At 34.8% G+C, this 22,429-nt stretch overlaps 1 protein-coding gene across 1 annotated transcript; it reads right to left on the minus strand.

Annotated features, from left to right (window-relative positions):
• Positions 1-243: 243 nt before the first annotated feature.
• On the minus strand, positions 244-22,102 carry LOC148200896 (guanine nucleotide exchange factor SPIKE 1-like). The gene is made up of 30 exons (XM_088114654.1): positions 21,803-22,102; positions 21,565-21,727; positions 19,951-20,078; positions 19,722-19,825; positions 19,552-19,607; positions 19,293-19,390; positions 19,043-19,180; positions 18,061-18,372; positions 16,506-16,781; positions 15,654-15,821; positions 15,353-15,550; positions 15,200-15,243; positions 14,156-14,225; positions 13,316-13,477; positions 11,746-11,853; positions 11,532-11,569; positions 10,640-10,784; positions 10,304-10,430; positions 8,897-9,090; positions 6,526-6,656; positions 6,107-6,182; positions 5,879-5,989; positions 5,224-5,406; positions 4,929-5,072; positions 4,587-4,760; positions 3,918-4,265; positions 3,487-3,819; positions 3,138-3,323; positions 1,506-2,480; positions 244-854 (listed from the first exon to the last, which is right to left on the minus strand). Exons 1-30 carry the CDS (start codon positions 21,860-21,862, stop codon positions 600-602), a joined length of 5,505 nt encoding a protein of 1,834 aa, XP_087970780.1. The 5' UTR covers positions 21,863-22,102; the 3' UTR covers positions 244-599.
• Between the last annotated feature and the right edge of the window lie 327 nt (positions 22,103-22,429).

A 22,429-nucleotide genomic window follows, 5' to 3' on the forward strand; every position in this document is an offset into this window, starting at 1 on the left:
AAATAAAACAAAGCAAATGCCTAGTTTACTTGTATTTGAATCTATCAACAGTATTAAACATAATTTTTTCCAGCCAATGTTCTTTTGTCCATTCATCATCATAAGCCAGATATGTTTAAAATCTAACATTATTCTGAAGAATTTAAAATTGTGCACTAAAAATGGATGGAACGATGACCAATATTAAACTGGGTTTACAAGAAGATAAATATTTAAGTATATAAAATCATTTGGAAAAAGGAATTAGGAATAGTTTTTTCTTGAATTGTGAAGTGAATGCCCTAGGATTCATTCTCATGTACACAAAATAGTACACATTCACAATAGCTGTATGGCTAAACACTTGAACAATTAAGATATTACACAAATGGCATTCCCCGTACCACAAACTAAAATGGGGAAAGTGGGGAAATTAGAAACATCGTGATGCACAAACAGGATGAATCGTGTTTTTCCTGAATCACCTGGTTCCAATAATTCTAAATATACGTACCATGATGCAAATGCAATTACAGATCTTTGCATGTGATGGCAAAGGAAACCAGGAAAAAAACTCTACTAACACATGGAAGCAATGTTAAGCAACACTTGTACCATTGTCATAGCTCTGAGAGAATGGCAGGAATGTAATGTGATAACTCCGCTGTCAGTGACTGGAAACCATTAACAAGCTGTGTATGGAAATCCTGATCTTCCTCGCCAATCAATCTGAAGTGTACGCGAATGGCACGTTTACAAACAGCCATGAACTCAAGAAGGGCTGCTATTAGTTGTTGCAGTTCCTGTGACCGCAACCTTGTTGCAGGCTCCCCAGACAAGAAGGCTGTGCAAACACTCAAGACGCCACTATTCACCTGTACAAATCCAAGTGTGCTGTCACATTAGAAAAACAAAGAATGATGCATGTATATTTAAATTTGGGTTTTAATTTCAACAACCAATATTAGGATTACTAGAAATACAAACTATGTTCTTTTGTAACCAGATCGATCAATGAATCAATGTTTTTTACTGAGTTAATGCTTGAATTGAGGTCAAAGTGGTTTTAACATAATAATAATTAAATAATATAAAAGCCATGTTATAACGTTATAACACTAAATTTTAAATAACCATCATTGTATAGATTTTAAACATTAGTAACATAAATGTACAAATAAAACACAACATTTGGGTCTAAGTTTCAAGACAATACACAATAATGTCTATTAACAATAACAAGTTTACATCTAAAATGAAAGATACTTTGGTTGACTTTTATTTTTTTATATAAAAAAATGTATTTAAGCAATTATCATCAATGCATTGTTAACAGCTTTTTAGCTTTATCAAGGCCAGTTCAGTAGTTTATTTGGACCAAGCACCCAACCGAATCCCTGGTTTTCCAGTCAAGCCGGTCCAGTCCGATTTTTAGAATCAAGAATACTTGTATCCATACTTTTTTCGAATATAAAGATAGCAGAAAACATACGATACCATATCCGACTACCAATACTAAAACGTACTTGTACTGCAACACTGCCTTGGAGAATTCTTTGTAGACTCTGAAGTCTTGGAAGTTGATCACCCTCAGAGCTTCGAGGCTCTTCAAGCTCATTTCTCAATGCAGCTGTTCGTGTTTCAATCATTCCGATTGCATTTTCTACTGGAGAGAATTCAAGGGACTCGGATTTGATTACCAATAGTCTATTTACTAACGCTGGAAAGGAACCCTCGGTCTGAAGAACAGTACGTCTCTTCCATTGATCTTCCAATCCACCTTGAGTCTTGCCATTTTTGGTAAATGGGGTGTCAAATAAGAATCGGTCAAATACCCGGGCTCGAACACTTCCAGTAGAGAGGGAGAAAATTCTTTCCCTCCTACTTCCCAAATCTTCATCTTCCATGACTGGATCAACAGCAGTAATCTGAAGGTAACAGACACCAGGTTGTAACTCCTCTGCCTTCACTTGTCTAGAATCTGGAATAATATGCAAAGTGTGATTACCATCCATTCTAGACTCGTATATGTGACTAAGTTTTTCCATTATGTCACCTAGACGTACATCACGAGGCTCACGATAGACATACTCCTTTTTATCAAGTTTCCCAAACCTATCACCATAAAATCCAACCCTATAGTATGTTGCATCTGTAAAAGGAATTGGACTAGATTCCTGTTCAAGAATTGATTCATAGATATTGGTAAGTAACGTGTGACATTTAGCCAGCTGTCCATAAGCCCTCCTACTTTTGTAAACTGGGATTACAAGTTCAAGAATGCTTGCACAGAAATGAAAAAGTTCAGCTTGTGAGAAGAGCTTATTAGCAAGCTGCAAGTATTTCACGGCAGAGTCAACAGTTAGTTTTGAAGCACCATATCCCTCAACTTCAGCGGCAGATGCTTCAGAGGTGATCTCATTGCTGACCATAGGACAAATCTTCCGTAAAGCAGCAACGTGGTCTTTGCTCCACACACCATCGTTTCTGGCAACAAGAGCCTGCATTAAAATTTAAAAATGGAGTAAGAACAATAGTATTACCATATAAACCAGACGAACTTTTCTGCTCTAACCCATGGCATAAATTAAAAATGCTAATGGTCCCTAAAATGGAAAGGGCAGCCATTACAGTAGTTAAAATATAAAAATATCAATAGTATTTGAAGAATCAAAAGAATGAGCCTACAATTTGGTTTCCTTAAATTTATATTTAACAATGCTAAAATAATTAATAATCTTAGGTTAGTTAGCACTATCCCAAGGCTTTAATTTTTTCTGACAACCCCCAAACAAGCGGGTACAAAACATGAAGAAAATTAATATTATAAAACAAGAAAAAATATTAGCAACAAGGGGGCAACCTATCTATAATCAGAGTTAACATTCGTTCAAGGGCACGAGCAAATTGCAATATAATATGTCTTTAGATAGGAAGAACAAGCATGATAATTCAAAGCATAATTGGTCTCGTCACATTTTACTCAAAAAGCAAAACATCCAAGAATCAATAATTGAAAATCCTCAGTAAAATACACCAATATTTATAATCATGTTGACTAATAAGATCTGAGTGCTAAATATGTCCCTCACGACCATTTATGTATTTTCTGGAAAAAAGTTGTACAATTCATCTATAAATAAATCAATTGCCTTTACCTGCATTACAACACCAGCAACAGCAACAGCACACTGAGCAGCTTCTGCCCAAGATTGCATTTCCTGATGTGCATCACATAGATGAAGCAACCACATTATGTGAAGATCAGGGACTGGGGCAAATGCCATGGCCAGTTTATAGAAGCTTTCAGCAGCAGCATATCTATCCATAGTCATCATGGGGGCCTGAAACAGACATTTTAAACCAATTATTTGCCAACTCGGTAATTCTAATACAGACTAAACACAAAGCAAATTCCAAATAGATTCTACCTATTAAATGGCAATTCTGAATAGTAAATCTCGCTGCAATTAAAGCCTACAATGATGCATCAGTAATAAAACTTACCAATAGCGCATGCTCCAAGCTGCCATCAAGGGCCAAAAGAAGGCTATCAGAGAGATATTTCACCTCAGACCAGGACCATCTATTCTCTGTTATTTTTTCTGGTACGGCCACAAGAGCATTCTCAGATAATCCACACTCCTTCAACAGGTAGAAACTTTTAGTTTCATCCTTCATTTCATCTAAAGACCTCCTAAGTCGCCGTGCTTCGCCACTTTCCTCTAGGCTCCCATCAGATCTCATCTGAGTAACTTGCACATCAGACATTAGCTCAGACAATGTGATAATCAACATGACTCTCAATCTTGCTGTCTGCATAAAGTAATGAAATGAACTCTGCACAAATTGGACAAACCAAAAATAAGGATTTCATTAATAGGATATGAAACCAAAGGACATAACAATCTATAAAGTTTAAAGAGAAGAAAACATACCCTCACAAGTATCTGAAGGCCCACAACTGCCCTTTGCCTAATATTTTCATTTCGGAAAACTGCAAGCCGGAGGAGATGGAAAGTGACTTGTTTTAAAAAACGATCATTTTCCCTTGCCATCAAAGTTGCCCCATGTAAATCAAAAACACTGTTAAATACAGGAAAAAATGCTTTCCAAAATGTCAATGGCTGATTTCTGGATAAAAAGCTCATGAACACGACTGTTATGCAATCAAGTTTTCCATAATCAGTTGCAATGCTGTGGGATTCAGCCATCATGGAAAATTTCTCAGTCACCTCCAAAACCTGAAGACTAACTGAGGCACTCAAGTTTTCCTCCCAAAGTTCCTACAATATATACACATCCATAACAAAAGAAAATGTAGAGTCAGTTACCAAAAGTAAACAGAAAAAAGAGAAGCACAAAAACAAGTGGGTGGGAATTCTTTCAAATGAACAGAAAATACATCCAAGTTTAAGAGCCATTGCAGCTGATGATTAATTTGAAACTGTGCATAACAGCATGCAAAGCTTTGACCCATAAAATAAAGTAATGATGAGCTTAAAGCATGACCCATAAACAAATTAAAATTTAAAAGCAGAAATAAAAGTAATAAGGAGCTTCAAGCATAAACAAATTAAAATTTAACTACAGAAGAAAAAGTGTACCAATTTCTGTCTCAAAAGTGGATGTAAAGATTCTCGAAGTGCTTGAGCAGAAGCTCCAATCCTAGAAGACTGTGCTTGAGCTAGAGCCTCTCTCAAAGAATATGGCTGGCTAGGGGAGCTTAACTGGGAATTAACTCTCTGCCACAAATACCCGTTATCTGGTGTTCCCTGAGGCTGCCAAAAAAAAGTTAATGAATGAGATGCACAAAATGCAGACACCTACATACATCCAGTACTTAAGCCAAATAAGAAAGCATGATATAGAAAGATATCAAACAGCAGAAAAACATATTAGAACTATGTACTAGTACTGGCTAATGAGCTCTACAGAAGTTGGCTCACCCTGACTTCTTGCCGTGAGGCCTCAGACAGATAGTTGTTGATTGCAGGAGAAAGTCTGTCAGAGTACTTAGGGGAAGCAGGTGCCTCACCTACCGGATTGCGAGAACTGGAGCCAAGTAACATGCCATCAGCAGGTTTTTTGTGCTGTAAAACAAGACAGTTATCAGAACAACTATGACAATTGACAAAACCAAGATTAGAGGACAAATACTCAGCAACATCAAAATTCCAAATTAATCAACAAGGAATCACAGGATTGACAAGTGATAACTGAATTTGCTTCACAAAGTGTAACCTCAAATAGAAGCAAGCATTCTTCCATGAGCTTGAAAAACAATCTAGTCCGGGCAATGCTTTGCTGCCATGCCTTGACAAGGGATGCATCATCAAGGTTTCGAACTATTTGCAAAATTACAATTGAAACTTCCCGCTTTTCAACAGCATTGAGGTTGTAGAAAACAGGCATTTCATCTAATATCTGAAAAGACCAGAATAATACATTAGAGAAATTGCACATTCAGAAACAGTTTAAAAATTGATAACATAATTAAGTGAACAGAGAATCACATTCATTCACCACGTGATATTACAAAATATATTAACTAATCAAACAATTGTGCCCAACATCATAAGGTTCCCACTAGTCACAATTTTACTTCAAATCCACACATCTGTAATTTCAATTACACACTACTATCACATGAGACAAATATTGGTGAAGAATTAAGTTTCTTCTCTCAAAGATATCTGATTACTACACAGTACTTGTAGGAACGAAACTAAAAAGCAAGAATGGTAAGTAGTTAGTATATCAATCATATTATTAGAAATGGATTGAGCTTAATAAGTCAAGAGGGGAAGATTTCCCAAGTATGACATGGGAATCCACACAAATATTTCAACTAAAATAATAAATGCAAGCAAATAATAATTAATATAATTTTATACACCTGTCCGACAAGTGGAAAATATAGTTGAGCAATATACAACTTATCCTCAGGCTTCTGGTATCTCACATCAAACTCATGTTTGCACAAGAGCACTACCAAGATTCTTGCCGCCTACAAATTGGATAGACAAGGTTGATAATAGCAAATAAATGTGTGATGAACCAGAAATTATAGCACTTTGGTCAGGCAGAAGATAATCAAGATTTTACCCTTTCTAAATATACTCACCTTTGCTCTTAAAGACACGTCTTCATGATCCCAAGTAACAAAGAGTTCTTGTATTAATACAGAAGAAAGGTAGTTCCTATACCAATAGAATTGAAATATAAAACTTCAGAGTTTCCCCTGAGCAACTTACACCGGTACAATAAAATATCACCAGTAAAAACAGATGTTATTCAATATGTTCCAAAGTTGTATTCATCACCTTTCGGTCCAGTAAAGTATCCAAATGTGACAGAAAGAAAACCAGGTCCAAACAGAGAGGTCATCATAGGTATACTACAACTGATATAATCAATAAACAGTATTGCTAGAAGTACATAATGCATAATAGTGGTTCAAAAACTGATTTAAAAAATCTGACCACATGCTTCATGATATTGTGAAGTTACTATCTTTGTCAAGGATGAAACATGATAAAGTACCTATCTGAAGGGTCCCTTCCAGGCATTTCCACAAAAAGATCTTGATCACATACTATTTGTAAAAAGGTAAGTTTGCATTCATGAAGAACTGATTGACAAACACCAGAAAACTTGTCAAGATATAATGATACCTGCCACACAATTAAGTTTGCATTAAATAGCAGATTTAAAGCAAGGAAAAAGGTTAGGAAAAGAACACCAAAATACAAGAGGCAACACTTCCCAACCAAAACAAGATTTAGCATGTACAAGCAACCATCACAATTACAAAATTAGAAAACAGAAGTATAAACTTTGAATAGGTCTCAAGTATACCAAAGACAAGATACTAATATAATGAACATAATTATAAACACAAACAACTGTCTTACTAACTATCTTTTCATGATACACAGTATGTATATGACCACAACAAAATAACAAAAGCCTTACCCCACCTAGGGGATATACATGTCCATAGACTCTTCTTCAACTACCGGAATGCAATTTGTATGTGTCAAACATGCAATTTGTATGTGTCAAACTTGTGACAAAGAAAACCTATCCAAAGACCTCTTAATAATTTGGTAAACAAACCCAGTGTTTGATCATTTGTGACAAAATTTGTGTCGGCTAAAGGACAATATCAGTAACCCAAGATTTGCAGAAATCTATCAAAAGTCACAGTGGGTTATGGCAGAAGTATATCAGACAAAACAAATTCAATATTAAGTAGATATATTGAATAATGAGAGGGGATAAAGAAATATTTTATTAATTACAATCATGTCAATTAGATTCTCAACTCCTTTATTTGTAACAATCACATTCTCTTAAAAAAGGAAATAAAATCTGGTGGAATGAATGTATATATTTCCTAAATACTGATAAGAATATTTCCATTCTAACAATCCCCTATTTACAAGAAATATTATTGTCGTTCAAAAATAATGAAAGACAACCTAATAATAAGTCTAAAAATTCAAATAACAATAAAAATAAAACACCACCAAGTGGAAGACTTAAAATAATGACGCAACTAAAGATAAATGTTCCAAACTTTTAATCCTTAGCTCCTCCTAACAAAAAAAAGGGTGTAAGACAAAATAATCCTCATCTTCAAATAGGATCTTCCCTTTGCCCTCCTACTTCAGAGGATAAGTACTGAAGGGTTTCAGTTTTTCAGAGAATGAGTACTGAGTAGAACAATGAAGAAAAAAAAAAGAAAAGAAGAGACCAACAAAAGAATTAACGTTGAAAAGGAAAAAACAGAAATCAAAAAGACAGAATGCAGGTGATGCAATTGCAATGATAGCACTGCATCTTAACTATGGCCTTGCAGTCGGTCGGTGGTGGTAGCTGTGGAACAAGATACAGCCAACAGTGTTACCGGTTGATGAAGGTGGCACAACAGGTCTGCCATTAAATTAATTTAAGGCTAGGTTCCTTAATTTAGGACATGGTTTGGGTCAGGTTAATGAATCAACCCATTTTTTGTTTTTTTAATTTATTGGGCTTGCGTTGGGTTATAAAGGACCCATAACTACTTTTTAAAAAGGAAAATTTTACATGACCAACAAAATGTTTTTCTACCCCTATGACACACCTGATAGGAAAGTAATATTTTTAATCTTGTAATGATTCTTCTTAAATTATTTTATATTTTAAAATAAAAATTATAGGATTGGTGTTTTTATGGAATGTTTGTCTATCACCACCCTTTCAAAAAAATAGGGTTCTTTGAGTTGGGTCTGGGTCAGGTTGCACTGGCTTGAGACTTCTTCCTCTCCAAAGAGATCACAAATTTCCTAATATTCTCTAGACTTTCTTCGTATTCTATTTCCTCCATCTGCGTTCTTGAGGCCAAATGCGACCGCAATGGCACCACGGTGCCATGTTGGGGTGGCAAGCTACAACTCCGCCATGGCAACAACTTACCCGACTTTTTATAACACTGATTATATAAATATATATATATATATATATATATATATATGAAAAGACCAGAACAAGTACAATGCTACAGCTATGACTCTTGACGCTAAAATCAGATACATCCAAAAAGGAAAGTTTTTTAAATGCTAAACAACAAATCATAAACAATTATTAAACAATCCCCCTCAAGTTAGAAAATATAAATTTTATGTAGCAAGCTTGGAACATGTAACCTAATTTTAGGTCCTCTTAAAGACTTGGTTAGAATGTCTGCAAGCTGATCATGTAATTTAACTTAGTTCAGGATCAACAACACAGACTGAAAAAGGACTGTCTTATGTTAGTTAGAAATAGAAAGTCTTATTTTATAGTTGATATGCATAAGCTATTCTTAAAGTAAAGAAAAAATAAAATCCAAATACATATAAACGTGGGGAGCAAACTCATAAATACATACCAGCTCAAAAACCTGTCGTGGCTCAATGATGGATAGAAGATCATAACAAAAGAAAGCCAAACTACTATTCAAGCGTTTTGCCAAGCTTAAACCCTTCTTACAGCGCTCATGCACTTCAGTGAGAAGGCAATCATACAACTGCATTATACATCTGAATACACCATCCTTCAACTGCATTGGTGGGATATCTTCACCTTTTCAAAATAAAGGGGAAAAAATCAAGATCAACATTCAAGCCAGAAGTTAAGCCAATTAAGAAATGGCGTAATTCTAAATTTTGGTTATTAATTTGACTTTTAAACACAACAAAAGAAAAAAAAAACACCCTTTCCAGCGAATCTAGTTCATAACCAGCAATGGGAACAACCAAACTATATAATACTAAACCCTTGAGATGCATACTTGTATTGATTAATTTGACTTGCAAACACAACAATAGAAAATAAAAACAAACCCTTTCCAGTGAATCTAATACACAAAACCAGCAATGGGAACAACCAAACTATATAACACTAAACCATTGAGATGCATACTTGCATTGATAAATAAGCATGTTCACTTCTCTACTGTAAAGTCCATTTTGTTGCAAAAAGGCAATATCCAAGTGTTTGACAACAGGCCTAACATATGGTGAGACAGATACATGTAGATTCCAAAATCTATGTGCATGAAAAAATAACAGATGCGATCATAAAAATAGTTGTTCAGATGAAGGCCCACATCCATGTTTCAAAAGTATATGTTACATTAATGTTCATGTACATGAATGAGGAACACAATAGATTGAATTAAACTAATTTTTGAAAATATAATCTTCCTAAAAGAAACTTTTAATTAAACTGTGCTTGGAGAAAAAATTATCAAATATCTGATTTCTATTGAACGTAAACAGTCAAGCTGTTACTTAACTGTTTGTTGGACGAAGTTAGTTTGGTTAGTTAGGATACACAATCAACTATAACTAGCTGAATATACTAAATTTACATCATAACTTGGCTTCTCAGAAATACAATTTACACTTCCATCTCTTAATTTTCTCTCTGAATTATCTTTTATTGAATAAAAAATTATTGAATGGTTTAGCATTTGGTAGATTTACAGCAATGTAGTTTGATCCCACCACAACTACATGTATAACACCCTAACTTATTTAATGCATTTTCTAAATAGGTCCGACCTATTTTACCTACTTTTAAAATTTTCAAGCAGCCCAGACAAAGAAAAAGCCATAGTTTTTGGAGCCAGGATTGAAAGATCTAGTCCTTAAACCCAAGTTTGTTTCCCCAGCTCCCCCTATACCAATATTCCTCATAGTGGTATAACAAATAGGAAGGAATTAGGTAGAATTGAAAAGGACTAAATTTTTTTAAGAAACATTGCATTGATCAAACAAGCTTTAAAAGGTACCTATTGGAAGGCTGTGATAGAACAGGCGAGTCTTCTCCAATGCCATTGATTTAACAATTAACTCCAGAAAAAACCAAGCCATAGCCAAAACATCATCATACACAGGTCCAACACGATACCCTTTGGCCTGCAATATAAACCCATTTTATTCACTACCATGAAGGGTGAACAGAAACAAATATTTGAGAAATCATGCTAATCATAATTAGCTGATTTTGTTAGGATCATCTATCGGTAGCAAGAAATTCATCCAAGTACTAAAAGTTAAACAAATAAGAAAGTAAAAATTAGGGAGCACATCTTAAATAGAACGAATGATAATGAACATGCCAGTACCTTACTTCGTGCCAAGCTTCCCCAAACAGTGGACAGTCCAGGATATACAGGTGGTTGACGACCACCAAAATCATCAAAAGCACAGTCAACATAGTTGACTAGAAAATGATTTCTTTCAGCATCATCAACCGACTCCTGCTGCACCCTACATTAAACTCACATATTCCAAACCACAGATACAAAATCTAAGTAAATTTCCCACAACATTAAAAGGATATAAACAATTGTCAAATCAAAGATTTAATGCCTATGAATTCATGTGTCTTTTACCCTACTTATTTTCCATTTTGCATATCTGGTTAAAGAATGAGACAGATTGCATGCCAATTTACTAATTGCATGTGACACAAATACCATGAACTATACAAGTAATAACAAATACTTTCTGGTTGCCCGAAGTTCTCCCACTCCAGGTCTCCGTCCTTCAAAGTGGTTTGATCAAGAAACTGTATTTGAAGTTCTTAATACCTCTATAAGCAAAGGTGTCTCAAATTAAGGATCTCAAGCAAAAACATTTTACTCTAGGCAAAGTCAATAAGAAAATAAAGTACTATGGTATAGCAATGCTGTTGGAAAGCCACTGTAATTGTGGTCTCCCTTAGCAAGCCTTAATTGTTGTCTTTTTGGAACAGTCCTGATCGCAAGAAGGATATTCTTAGTCTCACATCGAATAGAGATATGACTTACACAGAGCTTAAGCAAAAAATTAAACGCACAAATCAAAGAACAAGAGCTCCTAAACCATATGAAAGATTTATACATGAAAACACCAAGAGCTGTTGTTAAAAGTGAAAACAGGAAACTTTTCTTCAAGCCAACCAGCCCCTTAATTTGTTTTCAAACATCAAATTAAATTCATTTGACTTGGATCAAATATAGCTACAAGGCATACCTGGTTACGATATTAACCATGGCCCGAAATGCAGCAACCTGAAAACAATAGTGGAAAGGTAAATATCAAAAGAAGCAAACCCACTTGAGAAATGAAAGGAGAGAGAAAATTGACCAATAAAATATAAAGGGCTACTATAACTGTCAATGCAACTCCAGGGCACTTTTATCAAAAAAAAATTTAACCAAAAAAAAGAACTAACTCATTTGCAAACCTGGAGTGTTTCTCCACCATTGCCAATAAGATGAAGTAGCATGTTAAGAATTGGGTGAAGAAACTGAAGTAAAGCTGTGGAATCAACATTCTTCAAACTATTAATAGCCTGCATCCAGAATAAGTGAATCTTAATCATTCGAAAAAGAGAAACCCATGAAATATGTATACATTGTAAAAGAAATCACAAAGCAATGAGTACATCATCAGAAAGTCAGCAATCTGTTTAGAAATAGCTCAAAACCTAGAACTTTTCTAAAAAATTTTAAATTTACAATATATTATTAAGGCTTGGCCATTGACTTGATAATAGAACCTATATGACCAGAAGAGCTTGCTAAACCCATTCCTTTAGAAAAGGTGGAACCAAATATAATAAAACATAAAAATTATTGACAAAATAAATCGACTGCAATGATTTTGTCCTATTTTTACCTCCTCTATCAGGACATGTGATACTAAAGATGGTGAAGTTTCCTTTGGTATCAATTGAAAGGTTAGGATCGTTGAACTGTTTATCTTATCATTGTTGTAGGAAGAAATGTTTATCTTTTCATTGTCATATTGAAATACTTATAATTCATCAAAAGGTTCCGGCTGGAACAGTTTGGAAAGACGTTATATGTAAAGAACACCTGAGAGAGGATCAATTGAGAATTGAGATACCATCAAGAGCTATTATTTTTTTCCGGTTTCTCTTTCCTATAATTATTATCTTATAAAGAAAAGTTACGATAAATCTATAAATTTATCCATTAATCCCAGTTAAGTTACATTAGAACATGAGTTAGAATCTAAATCAATCCAGAAAACCGACTTATAATATGAGGATTAACCTTCACTTGCATCTTGTTAGTCATTTTATTAGTCAATATGGGATCTTTAACACTGCTTTCAACAATGAGGATTTGAAATCTTGAGTATGAAGTTTGTAAGACTAGACATCTACAAATGTATAATGGCCAAATAGTGGTCGGTCAAATAGGCCTAACAACACATGCTATTATTTTCAGACTTTATCTCTATTCAATATGAGATTTGGGTTGTTCCCAATGCATACCCCCTCAGACCCATCACTATTGGACTTGGTGCATTTATAATATGCAAGGTGGCTCTTTTAATATTTATAGGATGGGCTCTAATACCATCTTAAAAATGTAAGACGAGAGTTGCCCTTCACTTGTATACTCTATATTAGTCATATCACTAGTCAATATAGGATTTCCAATAAGCCGTAAAAAACCAATAATGTTTTTACCAACATATGAGGGGAAAACAGTGAGAAGCAAAGATAGCTAATTTATGGTTTCCATCAACCATTTTTTCGTTCCTCCACTACTGAAAACAATTATTTATAAAAAGAAAAAGCAATGAGACGTCATTATGAATCAAATAGCGAGTATGCATAAGTCAAAAGGATCCAAATGTCCCCTCCAGTTCAAGAATGAAGATGAAACAGTAGCCCCCCAAAACGAGTACAATATACAACGTACACACAAATCCAGAATAAACAAATACAACAAACAAGAACACCAAAATAAAAAATAAAAAAAACTAGACAAGAATGATACCTCCAGAAGTTCAGAACCCCATGGTGGACTTGTTCGAAGAGTATGCCGATCATATTCAAGAAAGAAATCTCTAATACGTTCATTGATAGGGTATAATGAAGAACACAGTCGTAAACGCAATCTGAACACACTTTTCCCATCTTCCAAATAATCCAATCTCTCCTATCATAAATAAGAACTCGATATAAAATGAGCTGATTCAAAATTCAAACATAATAATAGAAACCAATCCAGAGCCACATAATATCAAGAGCAGTACAATACAATTCAAAGACCAGTAACCATCATTACAATTTTAAAAGAAATAGACAACCATACTATAAAGTTTACTAATGCATGAAGCACCATTCTAACAAGTTTTGTTCATTGTCTTTGAATATTTAATATCCTCCAAAATTGTGAAAACTTAAAATGTCTGGTACTGGGGGAGTGCAAAATTCCAATAGGGGAGTTTAGGATTCAACTCCTATACATTGCGCTTGGGTCGTAACACTTATGTCAGGATTGCTTAACTTATGTAAAAAATTAACTTGATATATTTGTTCAACTTCTTGTTTTCACCACTGATGTAAGAAACATAAAAATGAATGGATTAGCTACGAGTTCATTGAACTCTCTTAGGCATTTTTCATACTTTCCAGTCTCAAGTAGATATAACTTATATGGGAGGTTTTGAACATTTACATGAGGAACTCTTCACCCTTTCATACAACTCTTAAACAAAGCAAACCTTCCTATCCTTCGTCCAAACATACCATTGGTTCACAGAACCCAGAGAGAAAAGGAATAACAAGTAATGCATGAAAGTTAATTAACATATGTGTACAGTAATAAACACACCCGTCCTGAATCCTGTAGATAATGAGGAACCAATTCTCTCATAATTGGAAGATTTATTTCAGACCGCAGCCTGTATAGAACAACGAAATCATAAGCTGCCATATACCAAGTTAGGAGTATAAGTGCATGTTTGGAGACAATTTTATGGGAGTACTTCTCTTTTTAAAAAAAAAACACTCTAGTAAACTGAAGGAAAAGAAAAGAAAACATTTTGGCCGCAAAGTGCAGAACCAACTATGCACCAAGCCTTCAAGACAAAACTAGTTCTCAGAATATAAAAGAAAAATAGGAAATGGATAAAACATAAATGAAGAGTCTCATTGGCAAAATATATTGAGTATCATCTAGACTGAAACCATACGAGCGAGAGACATTATCATAAACAATGTAGCAAATAAAGATGTACAATGCCTGCCGCAAGACTTTTTTGTGTTTTTTTTCATTAAATAATCCCGCAAGCTTTGTATTTTGGTAAGTATACATACAACATATATTTAACTGCCTCACACTCAAATTGGTGCTTATACTCAACTAATAGCTTATGCACATATGCTATAGGCTGAGCTTCTCATGACCCGTCTCAATTAGTTAATCTGCTTATGGATACCATCAGAAAAGATATATAATATAACCAGCATGCCATAAGAATACGAAAAGAAGTAAATCTTTCTAACTCATCATATGTAAAATTTTAGATCCAGCCTTGCCATGAACACTACGATAATTATTGTAAATAATTAGGACAAAAATATCTTTAGAAACTTCCTATTTATTTCAGCATATTATTTTATTTCCTTATTTTAGAGATGTTGATCGTTACAGAGAGAGGAGCTGAGAATGCAATCAATGTGATAGTTATCAATAAAACTTTCTTGTTTCCCTACATAGTTCTTGTGTAATTAAAATAGTAATTGAGTATGCTATGGTAACCAACCAGTACATTTTAGTTTCACTAAGCAACAGCAAACAGCCAAGAACTACCATTAGTTAATATTAACACGTAAGCTTAATCATAGGAAAAAAGACCAAATTAAGGAAACATACTGGGCATGGGAAGATAAAGGAAGGGCTGCATATCCAATTACTACCTGTAAATAAGTATAATTATGAATCATCAATATTCAGCCCCAGACACCAGTGGTAAAATGAAAGGAACGAAAAAACAATAAATTGAGTTGAATGCGTGAATGAATTTACTGGCTTCGGAGACTCTAATTTCGTTTGCAGATCAACATGAAATAAAGTAAATAGAAGGTGGTGCGTTGGTGTCCACATAGCAGGGAGGGAAAGTTTAATTTCATCATGGTAGCAAGCAACCCTAGCTCCAACAGCAATTTGAGTGTGACTCCACTTTTGAAGAGATGCATCCACACCTGGATCTCTAGGATATATTGCCTGAGCAGATTGAGTTACACACAAAAAAATAAGATGAAAGTGTATAAAGAGCAACGGATTTTTTTAAGATAAACAAATAAGGAAATAAAATAGAGGACACTACCTCCAATGGCTGCCTACGGATATCACCATCATCCTCCCTGAGTTCAACCCGTATAAACAAATTCCTTTTCCTACCCAAACTTAGTGTCAACGGATACACATATAGGCAGTGAAAAAGTTGCAAAAAAGGCTCGTTTCTTGTTGTAGTGCGGAAGTCAAATGCATGGAACTATATTTTAATCAATATAAAGCACATTAGCAGAGGCCTGGCATATATAAATAGAATTACACAAAACCACAGTATCATGACCACCATAGCAAAATTAAGCACTGTTGACATCATTGTCTTAACCAAATACAACAGACTAGTAACATTAGAAGATCCCTAGCGAAGTGAACAAGATGAGCAGAAACAACCAAGAAAGAAAGACCAAGTTTTGAAAATTAGGCCCTCCTTTAATTGTTTCAAGAATATACATAAATTTCGTCTTCTGCTATGACTAAGCCATAAATCATTCAACAATGAAACCCGTATGACACCAGGTATGTCCAATTTAGGACAATTCTGCATGTACACCCCACATCATAAATGCATTTGGTGTAACAATGCACGAGTTATCTTTTAATAGCTAGTAACTTTATTCTCTTATTTTACTCAACAATGATAAAACTTAACATGGTACAGTACACTATAAAGCTGTCTCCATGATCATACACTAAAATATCCCTACTTACCACTATCCTCCTTGAAAAGACCAAGTCAAAAGAAAATGTCAACCAGAACTCAGTTCAAATTCACTTCTAGGACAAAATCTATTATTAATTCGTTAAAAAAAGTAAATTCTACTCTACAAAAACTAATCCAGTCTACTAACTAAAGTCTTTCAGCTCGATAAAAAGACATAATACTTACATCTTCAGCATTAAAATCTGAATTTCCATGTTGAGTTGCTCCATTTCCGGAAGCTGGAGATACTACCCTGGGGATGCTACCCTGAGGATCATCACAGCCATTACTAGTATACTTTCCAGACAGTGAATCTGCAACACGATCCCCTGGGTCAACAGAATCATTGGTTATACTTCCACTTTCTGACACATTCTCCAAATCAGCATGGGAAATCTGGTGTTTCTCAATTTCCAGCCTCAAAACACCTTTGACCGGTTTGTGCACCTTACGTTTAGGATCCTAAACATTTTTCATGAAATACCAGCCACAACAAAAAGATCAGTGTCGAACTCTACTTTTTTAATCATAGCAATCAGAGAAGTCTGTCTTCTCAAGAAAAGAAAAAATGCTCAGTTACCAAAAGTTGAGACTTAATATTATAAGAAGAGGGACAGCAGTGTCATATGGACCAAACCTACACCTCTACATAACCTTTAGAAACCCAAAAATTAGACCAATTAAAACTGTTAAACTATGTTAGAATTATTGGTTATTGTGTATGAGTTGTGTTCAAGTGTGTTCCAACTAAGAGTGAGTTGGAAAGGAGTGTTCCAACTAAGAGTGAGTTGGAAAGGAGTGTGGTTAGTTACTTTGTTTCCTATAAATGTAAGTGTAGAGGTGTTTAAGCCCTCAAGAACTATTTTTCTCTGTTTTAGATCTCAAGTAACTATATGAAAGAGAGAGAGAGGCATTGAACTTAAACTGTGTTTCTCAAATAGCACAATGTTTCATTTATATTGAGAAAAAGTAATCAATACAATAAATAGAGGAGATTTGATATCTCTACATGAATAAATAAAAATGCTCCTAATAATACATATATAATCTAGATATTCTTGATTATATAGGATCTGCTCCTTTCTTGTATTATTATAACAAAAAATTGATTTACATATATTGAATAAAATAAACAATTGATCATAGAGGACGATGCAATCACAAATTAACATTTTAATCTCATGGAGGAGTAGATAGACAAAACCCAAATAAGAGAAACAAATAAATAAATATTTAAAGCATACTAAAGAAGTGTAATACAGTGCATATGAACAAAACCAATGAAACAATAAGTAATGAAAACCTATGAGACGAAAATTCAATAAATAAAAAATATTTTAATGCATGCTGAATAATTGTAATATCACGCCTCATGATTGTCAGAGTCATTGGAAATGGATCTTGACTAGCAGTTAAAAGGAGGTTATATGGCTCTCCATATCCATCAGTACTATTCATAATCACAAGTTATGCATTTACGGCTGCTGGAAACCGTTTCCATACTTATTTATAGCATAATTAACATCTGGGTATAGTGGCTGGTTTATCATTATCCTAGGGTTATATTTTTTAGCTTTACAATTAATGTACCTCAATCTGAATAATAATAATAATAAATAATAGAGCTGCAGGGGCCGACTAACACAAGCAATTCACCAAATCTCTATTTTCTTCAGCAAATTAAGCGAGAAATTTTGTTCCTGAAGAACAAAATCAAAGACAGGAAACCTGAAACGCACACCTGAAGTGATTCCTCCGTATAGCATTCTTTTACTTTATTTAAAGTTGAAACCTCAACTACCACAGAATTCCCATTAGAGTAACTCAGCTTTCCATCTAAAGACATTTTTGCACTAGTCTCAAAAACACCTTCATGAGAACTTGAACCAGATACACTTGGAGCAAGAGGGCTGCTCGGGGAAGCAGGCCCTACTGAAGCTGCACCAATACTGCTATCAAATAATGATACAATGGTCCATGCGAAGGACTCTTTGTAAGGCATGATTTTAGACCACACCTGAAGTTTTTGCTTCTCTCTCTCAGTCAAGTGCACCTGTCCAAGTGAAGTGAATGTTAAAAGCCCATCCAATGCATCATTTCACACACAAAAAACAGTCACCCAGTAAATTATACACCTAAATAAGCAAGAACCACATTAAGCCAGAAAAAAATTCAGGAACTAAATTGATTTCTCGAGAGAGAAATATAGAGTACAAGCCAGAAAATGCAGTTTTAGGCCTGAGCTCCCAATTCAACCAATAATTAAATTTTGTTACCAGCATCCATGAACACCTGTCCAAAAAAACTAAATAAAAAACAAATAATGTCTTTCCTCCATTTTTTGAATTGCCCAATACCAAAATCACATTAATATCCTCAGTTAAAAACCTAGTTCAAGTGTCTGGCTTCCCATTCTTTTTTAATGTGTTTTCCTGCTGCAGCATATGGTTTCATTAAATCTTCAAGTCCAATATAAAGGAAATTACACTTCTACTCTCCCTTTTCTCTCTCTTCTCCTTACCCTTTTTCACAGTTTCCCTATATAAAGAGCAGATCCCCAAGGAGGATGATCAAAATCTTCACCTTACGTGTGAAATCTTACATTGTGGGTCCAAACGATGCTCCTATATACTTTACATACACGCATAATAGTAAATGCTCTGCCCAAAATTCTTAGCTAAAGCACAAAAAAGACAACAAAGGGGTAAAATGGCAATACATACTGGATCTTTACGTGAATAAACAGAAGCAGTAACCCCGCCATCTTCAGTAGCATGCTTCTCTAACTGGATTAACAAACAAACTGAAGCAGATGGTGCATCTAAGTAAAAGACTGCGCGAGGTTCATATGTAATTTTGGCCTGGCAATTGTAAAAAACGGGGGGATGGGGGTAAATCATGGTCACTACAAAATCATCCATTGATTTCATATATTAAAAATCCACAAAAGTTCTTTGAACTTGCATAGCTTACATCCTGCATTTCTGTTGGTAAGACGTGAAAGTAAAAGTCTTCTGACAACTTTTCTCTTCTCTCCCTATTGTATAAGCAAATTGTACCATAAAAGGGCTCTACAAATCAAGAGAACAGAAACAGAGCACCGTGTCAGACACTTGAACCCACTTTCAGCATAAACACTAAAATTAAATGGCATAGCATTGGCAGCTTCACAAAGAGATGAAGCAATTTGTCTACCACGTTATCCACCCAATATCAACAACATAACACTCACCAAACAATCCTGCTTGAAATTGTAAAGACTGAACTTTTACAGATATCTTCATTCCACTGAAATGCCGAACAGAAAAGGAATGACAAGGAAAAACTTAGTTGGGTGAAAACAACAGCAAAAGAAGATCAAAATATACTCTACTCAGAAACAACATCTAACGAATGCCATACTGCGATATAGGAGTTTCCGGTATCCTTTGTCCAAATATCAATGCCCTCTCATTTTCCCAATCAAATGCCGGTTCATAAGCAGGAAGGGGAGATTGACCAATATGCTGCACATCCAAGTAAATAAATAAATAAAACCAAAATCTGTATCAATAATGTTTTAACAAGCTTGAGTTGTAAACTAGCAGAGTATCTCCAACAGAATAAAAACAAGGAATTAACCATCAACAACCTTTGGAACATCTGCATGAAGCAAGTCACCATCCGCACCTTCTGGAAACTGCCTTCCCGAAGTACTTGGTGCGTCATCTTCACTGATATCATCACCCTTTGTTCGCCTTGCCCCAGCAAGCCGCATTTCTGCATACACCAATAATTTCGTTTAAAAAAGCACTTCCTACAATCATTAATCACCCATATGCTATCCAGTGTGTTATGATGCAGAATGAGAAAGTTGGTATGAGGAAGAAGAAGCAGAGGCAAAAAGAAAGAGAAGCACCCCTTTTTAACACACAAAACCCCTTTTTAATATGCCATTGCCATATGCCATTATTAGTATTAGCCAGTTCACATTAAAACCCCTTACTCATAAACAAAATTTTGTTGGTCCAAATGGAACTAGACTTGAATCTCTTAATCAGGGTATCGCTGATTTTAGCTTTGTAGAAAAAACATGGTTGGGAGTAGAGAAGACCTAACAAAAGGTGATTAGGTTTCTCAGCAAAGACTACTCATCAACAGATGGTGAATACTCTGCACACCAATGTCAAGGTCACATAAATACCCATTTCATAATTTAGAAAAATGAAAGCATAAAATTGAAAAATGCAGAAGCTAGTATGACAGGAAAGGAAAATAAAAAAAAAAACAACAATAAAAAAAGAATGAGTTTCTCTATAAGCTAAAATTAGTTTATGCAGAAGTTACGATGAAAATTTAAAAAATCTATACGAAATGTGATTCAACAAATAAATTTCGTATAAATTTTTTAAATTTTCATCATAACTTAAGCATAAGCTAATTTTAGCTTATGGAGAAGCTAGTTTGAATTTTTCTTCCTATTTTTCTCTTCTAAAAGTTCTTAGGAAAAAGAAGCGGACTCAAAATGCAAAACTAAAAACACTAACTGCAAATAAACACAACCCTAAACCCACCACCCGCATGATCTCGAGAGTGTTACGACACAGAATACACAAGCTGGTGTGTTAAACAAGAAGCAAAAATAAAAAACAAATTAAAAGTCCAAGAGAAAAAGATACCGATATCAGTTTCACATACTATTATTAGCTTTATCCCAGTACCTAACTACGTTCCCATGTAAACCCCGTTTCACGATTTTAACAAAGGTAAAAACAACAAATAGCAGAATGCAAAAGGTCGTGCTACGATAAACTTATACGCAAGTACTCTTTGGAGAAAATAAATTAAACTACGTGTATCTTTGAGCTAAAATTATACCATGCATAAAATTAAAAACTAGTTAGTAGAATTTTTCTCATGTTAATTTCTCCCAAAGCTTATTTTTTTAACTTATGCTAGAGAAACTTGTTTGATCTTTCCTTACGGAGAATATTATCAAAACAAATAGTAAACTGATACAACGAATGAAGAAGGAGCAGAAGCCAAAAGTAATAAAAGAAAAATAACACCAGTCTCCGTCCATTTCACATGCTATAACTAGCCGTATCCCATTAATTAACCACAATCACATTTAAAGCCCATTCCAAAAATAGAAAAACAAAAATCGCATAATGCAGAAACTAATAAGAATATAAAAGGCAGTAAATAACTATACATAATGAAAAAAAATGAAAAGAGAAAGAGAAATAGAGGGAGAAACAAATACCGGTCTCAATGTCAGTGTCAGGGCCTTCATATATCTGGTTATGAAACGACGGCGTTCCAACGGAGTCATAGTGTCCGTACTTGTTCTCATCCTTGACCCAATCCGTGGTATAGCAATGGACCAGTTCGTTGAGGTGCGGCCACTGCTCCAGATTCTCCTCAAACTGCACAACAACCAAACTACGTGTCACTTCGAAAAACCACAACGTTTCGACCAGGACTCGCTAACGGTTACCTACCGTGTTGCGCCACCTTGTGGTGGCCGGCGTGGCGTCGCGTCGTTGCCGGAGGTGGAGCATCGTAGATCTAGGGTTTTCCGTACGAGAAACGCGGCGAGACGGCGTCGCTTCGGGATCAGAGGTTAGAAATACAGCGCGCAATGTGAAGCATTAGCCGGATCTGGAAGAAGGCGAAGAAGCATTGCGAGAAGGATGAGAGAGAGAGAACCAAAAGAAAAAGGTTGTTGAAGTGCAGAGAGGAAAAAGAAGAAGAAGAAGGAGAGAGAGAGATAGAGCGAAATGAAGTCAAAAGAAGTCCAAAGAGAGAAAACTCCAAAGAGGGTTCATATGTACATACACAGCAGAGTGGTGTCGGACCCAACGTCTCTTTCTATTATTTTTTTCTCAGCTTCATTATTCTGGTATGCTATATTCTCTACTGTTTCAAAAATTTCAAGAAAAAAATCACAGTTTTCCTTTTATGTATGCAAAGATAATATAATAAAATATTGTTAACAAGCAAAAGGTACCATAAACATAAGTTTTAAATAATTCTTTTTATTAATACAACTTTATAATATTTCACACTGATTTGATTTCATTTTGATTTACACAGTTTTTTAATATTTTATTCCTATTATAATAACT

This window comes from Vigna umbellata, chromosome 4, assembly GCF_029865625.1.
Source record: "Vigna umbellata cultivar VRB3 chromosome 4, Vumbellata_1.0, whole genome shotgun sequence".
Lineage (NCBI taxonomy): Eukaryota > Viridiplantae > Streptophyta > Magnoliopsida > Fabales > Fabaceae > Vigna > Vigna umbellata.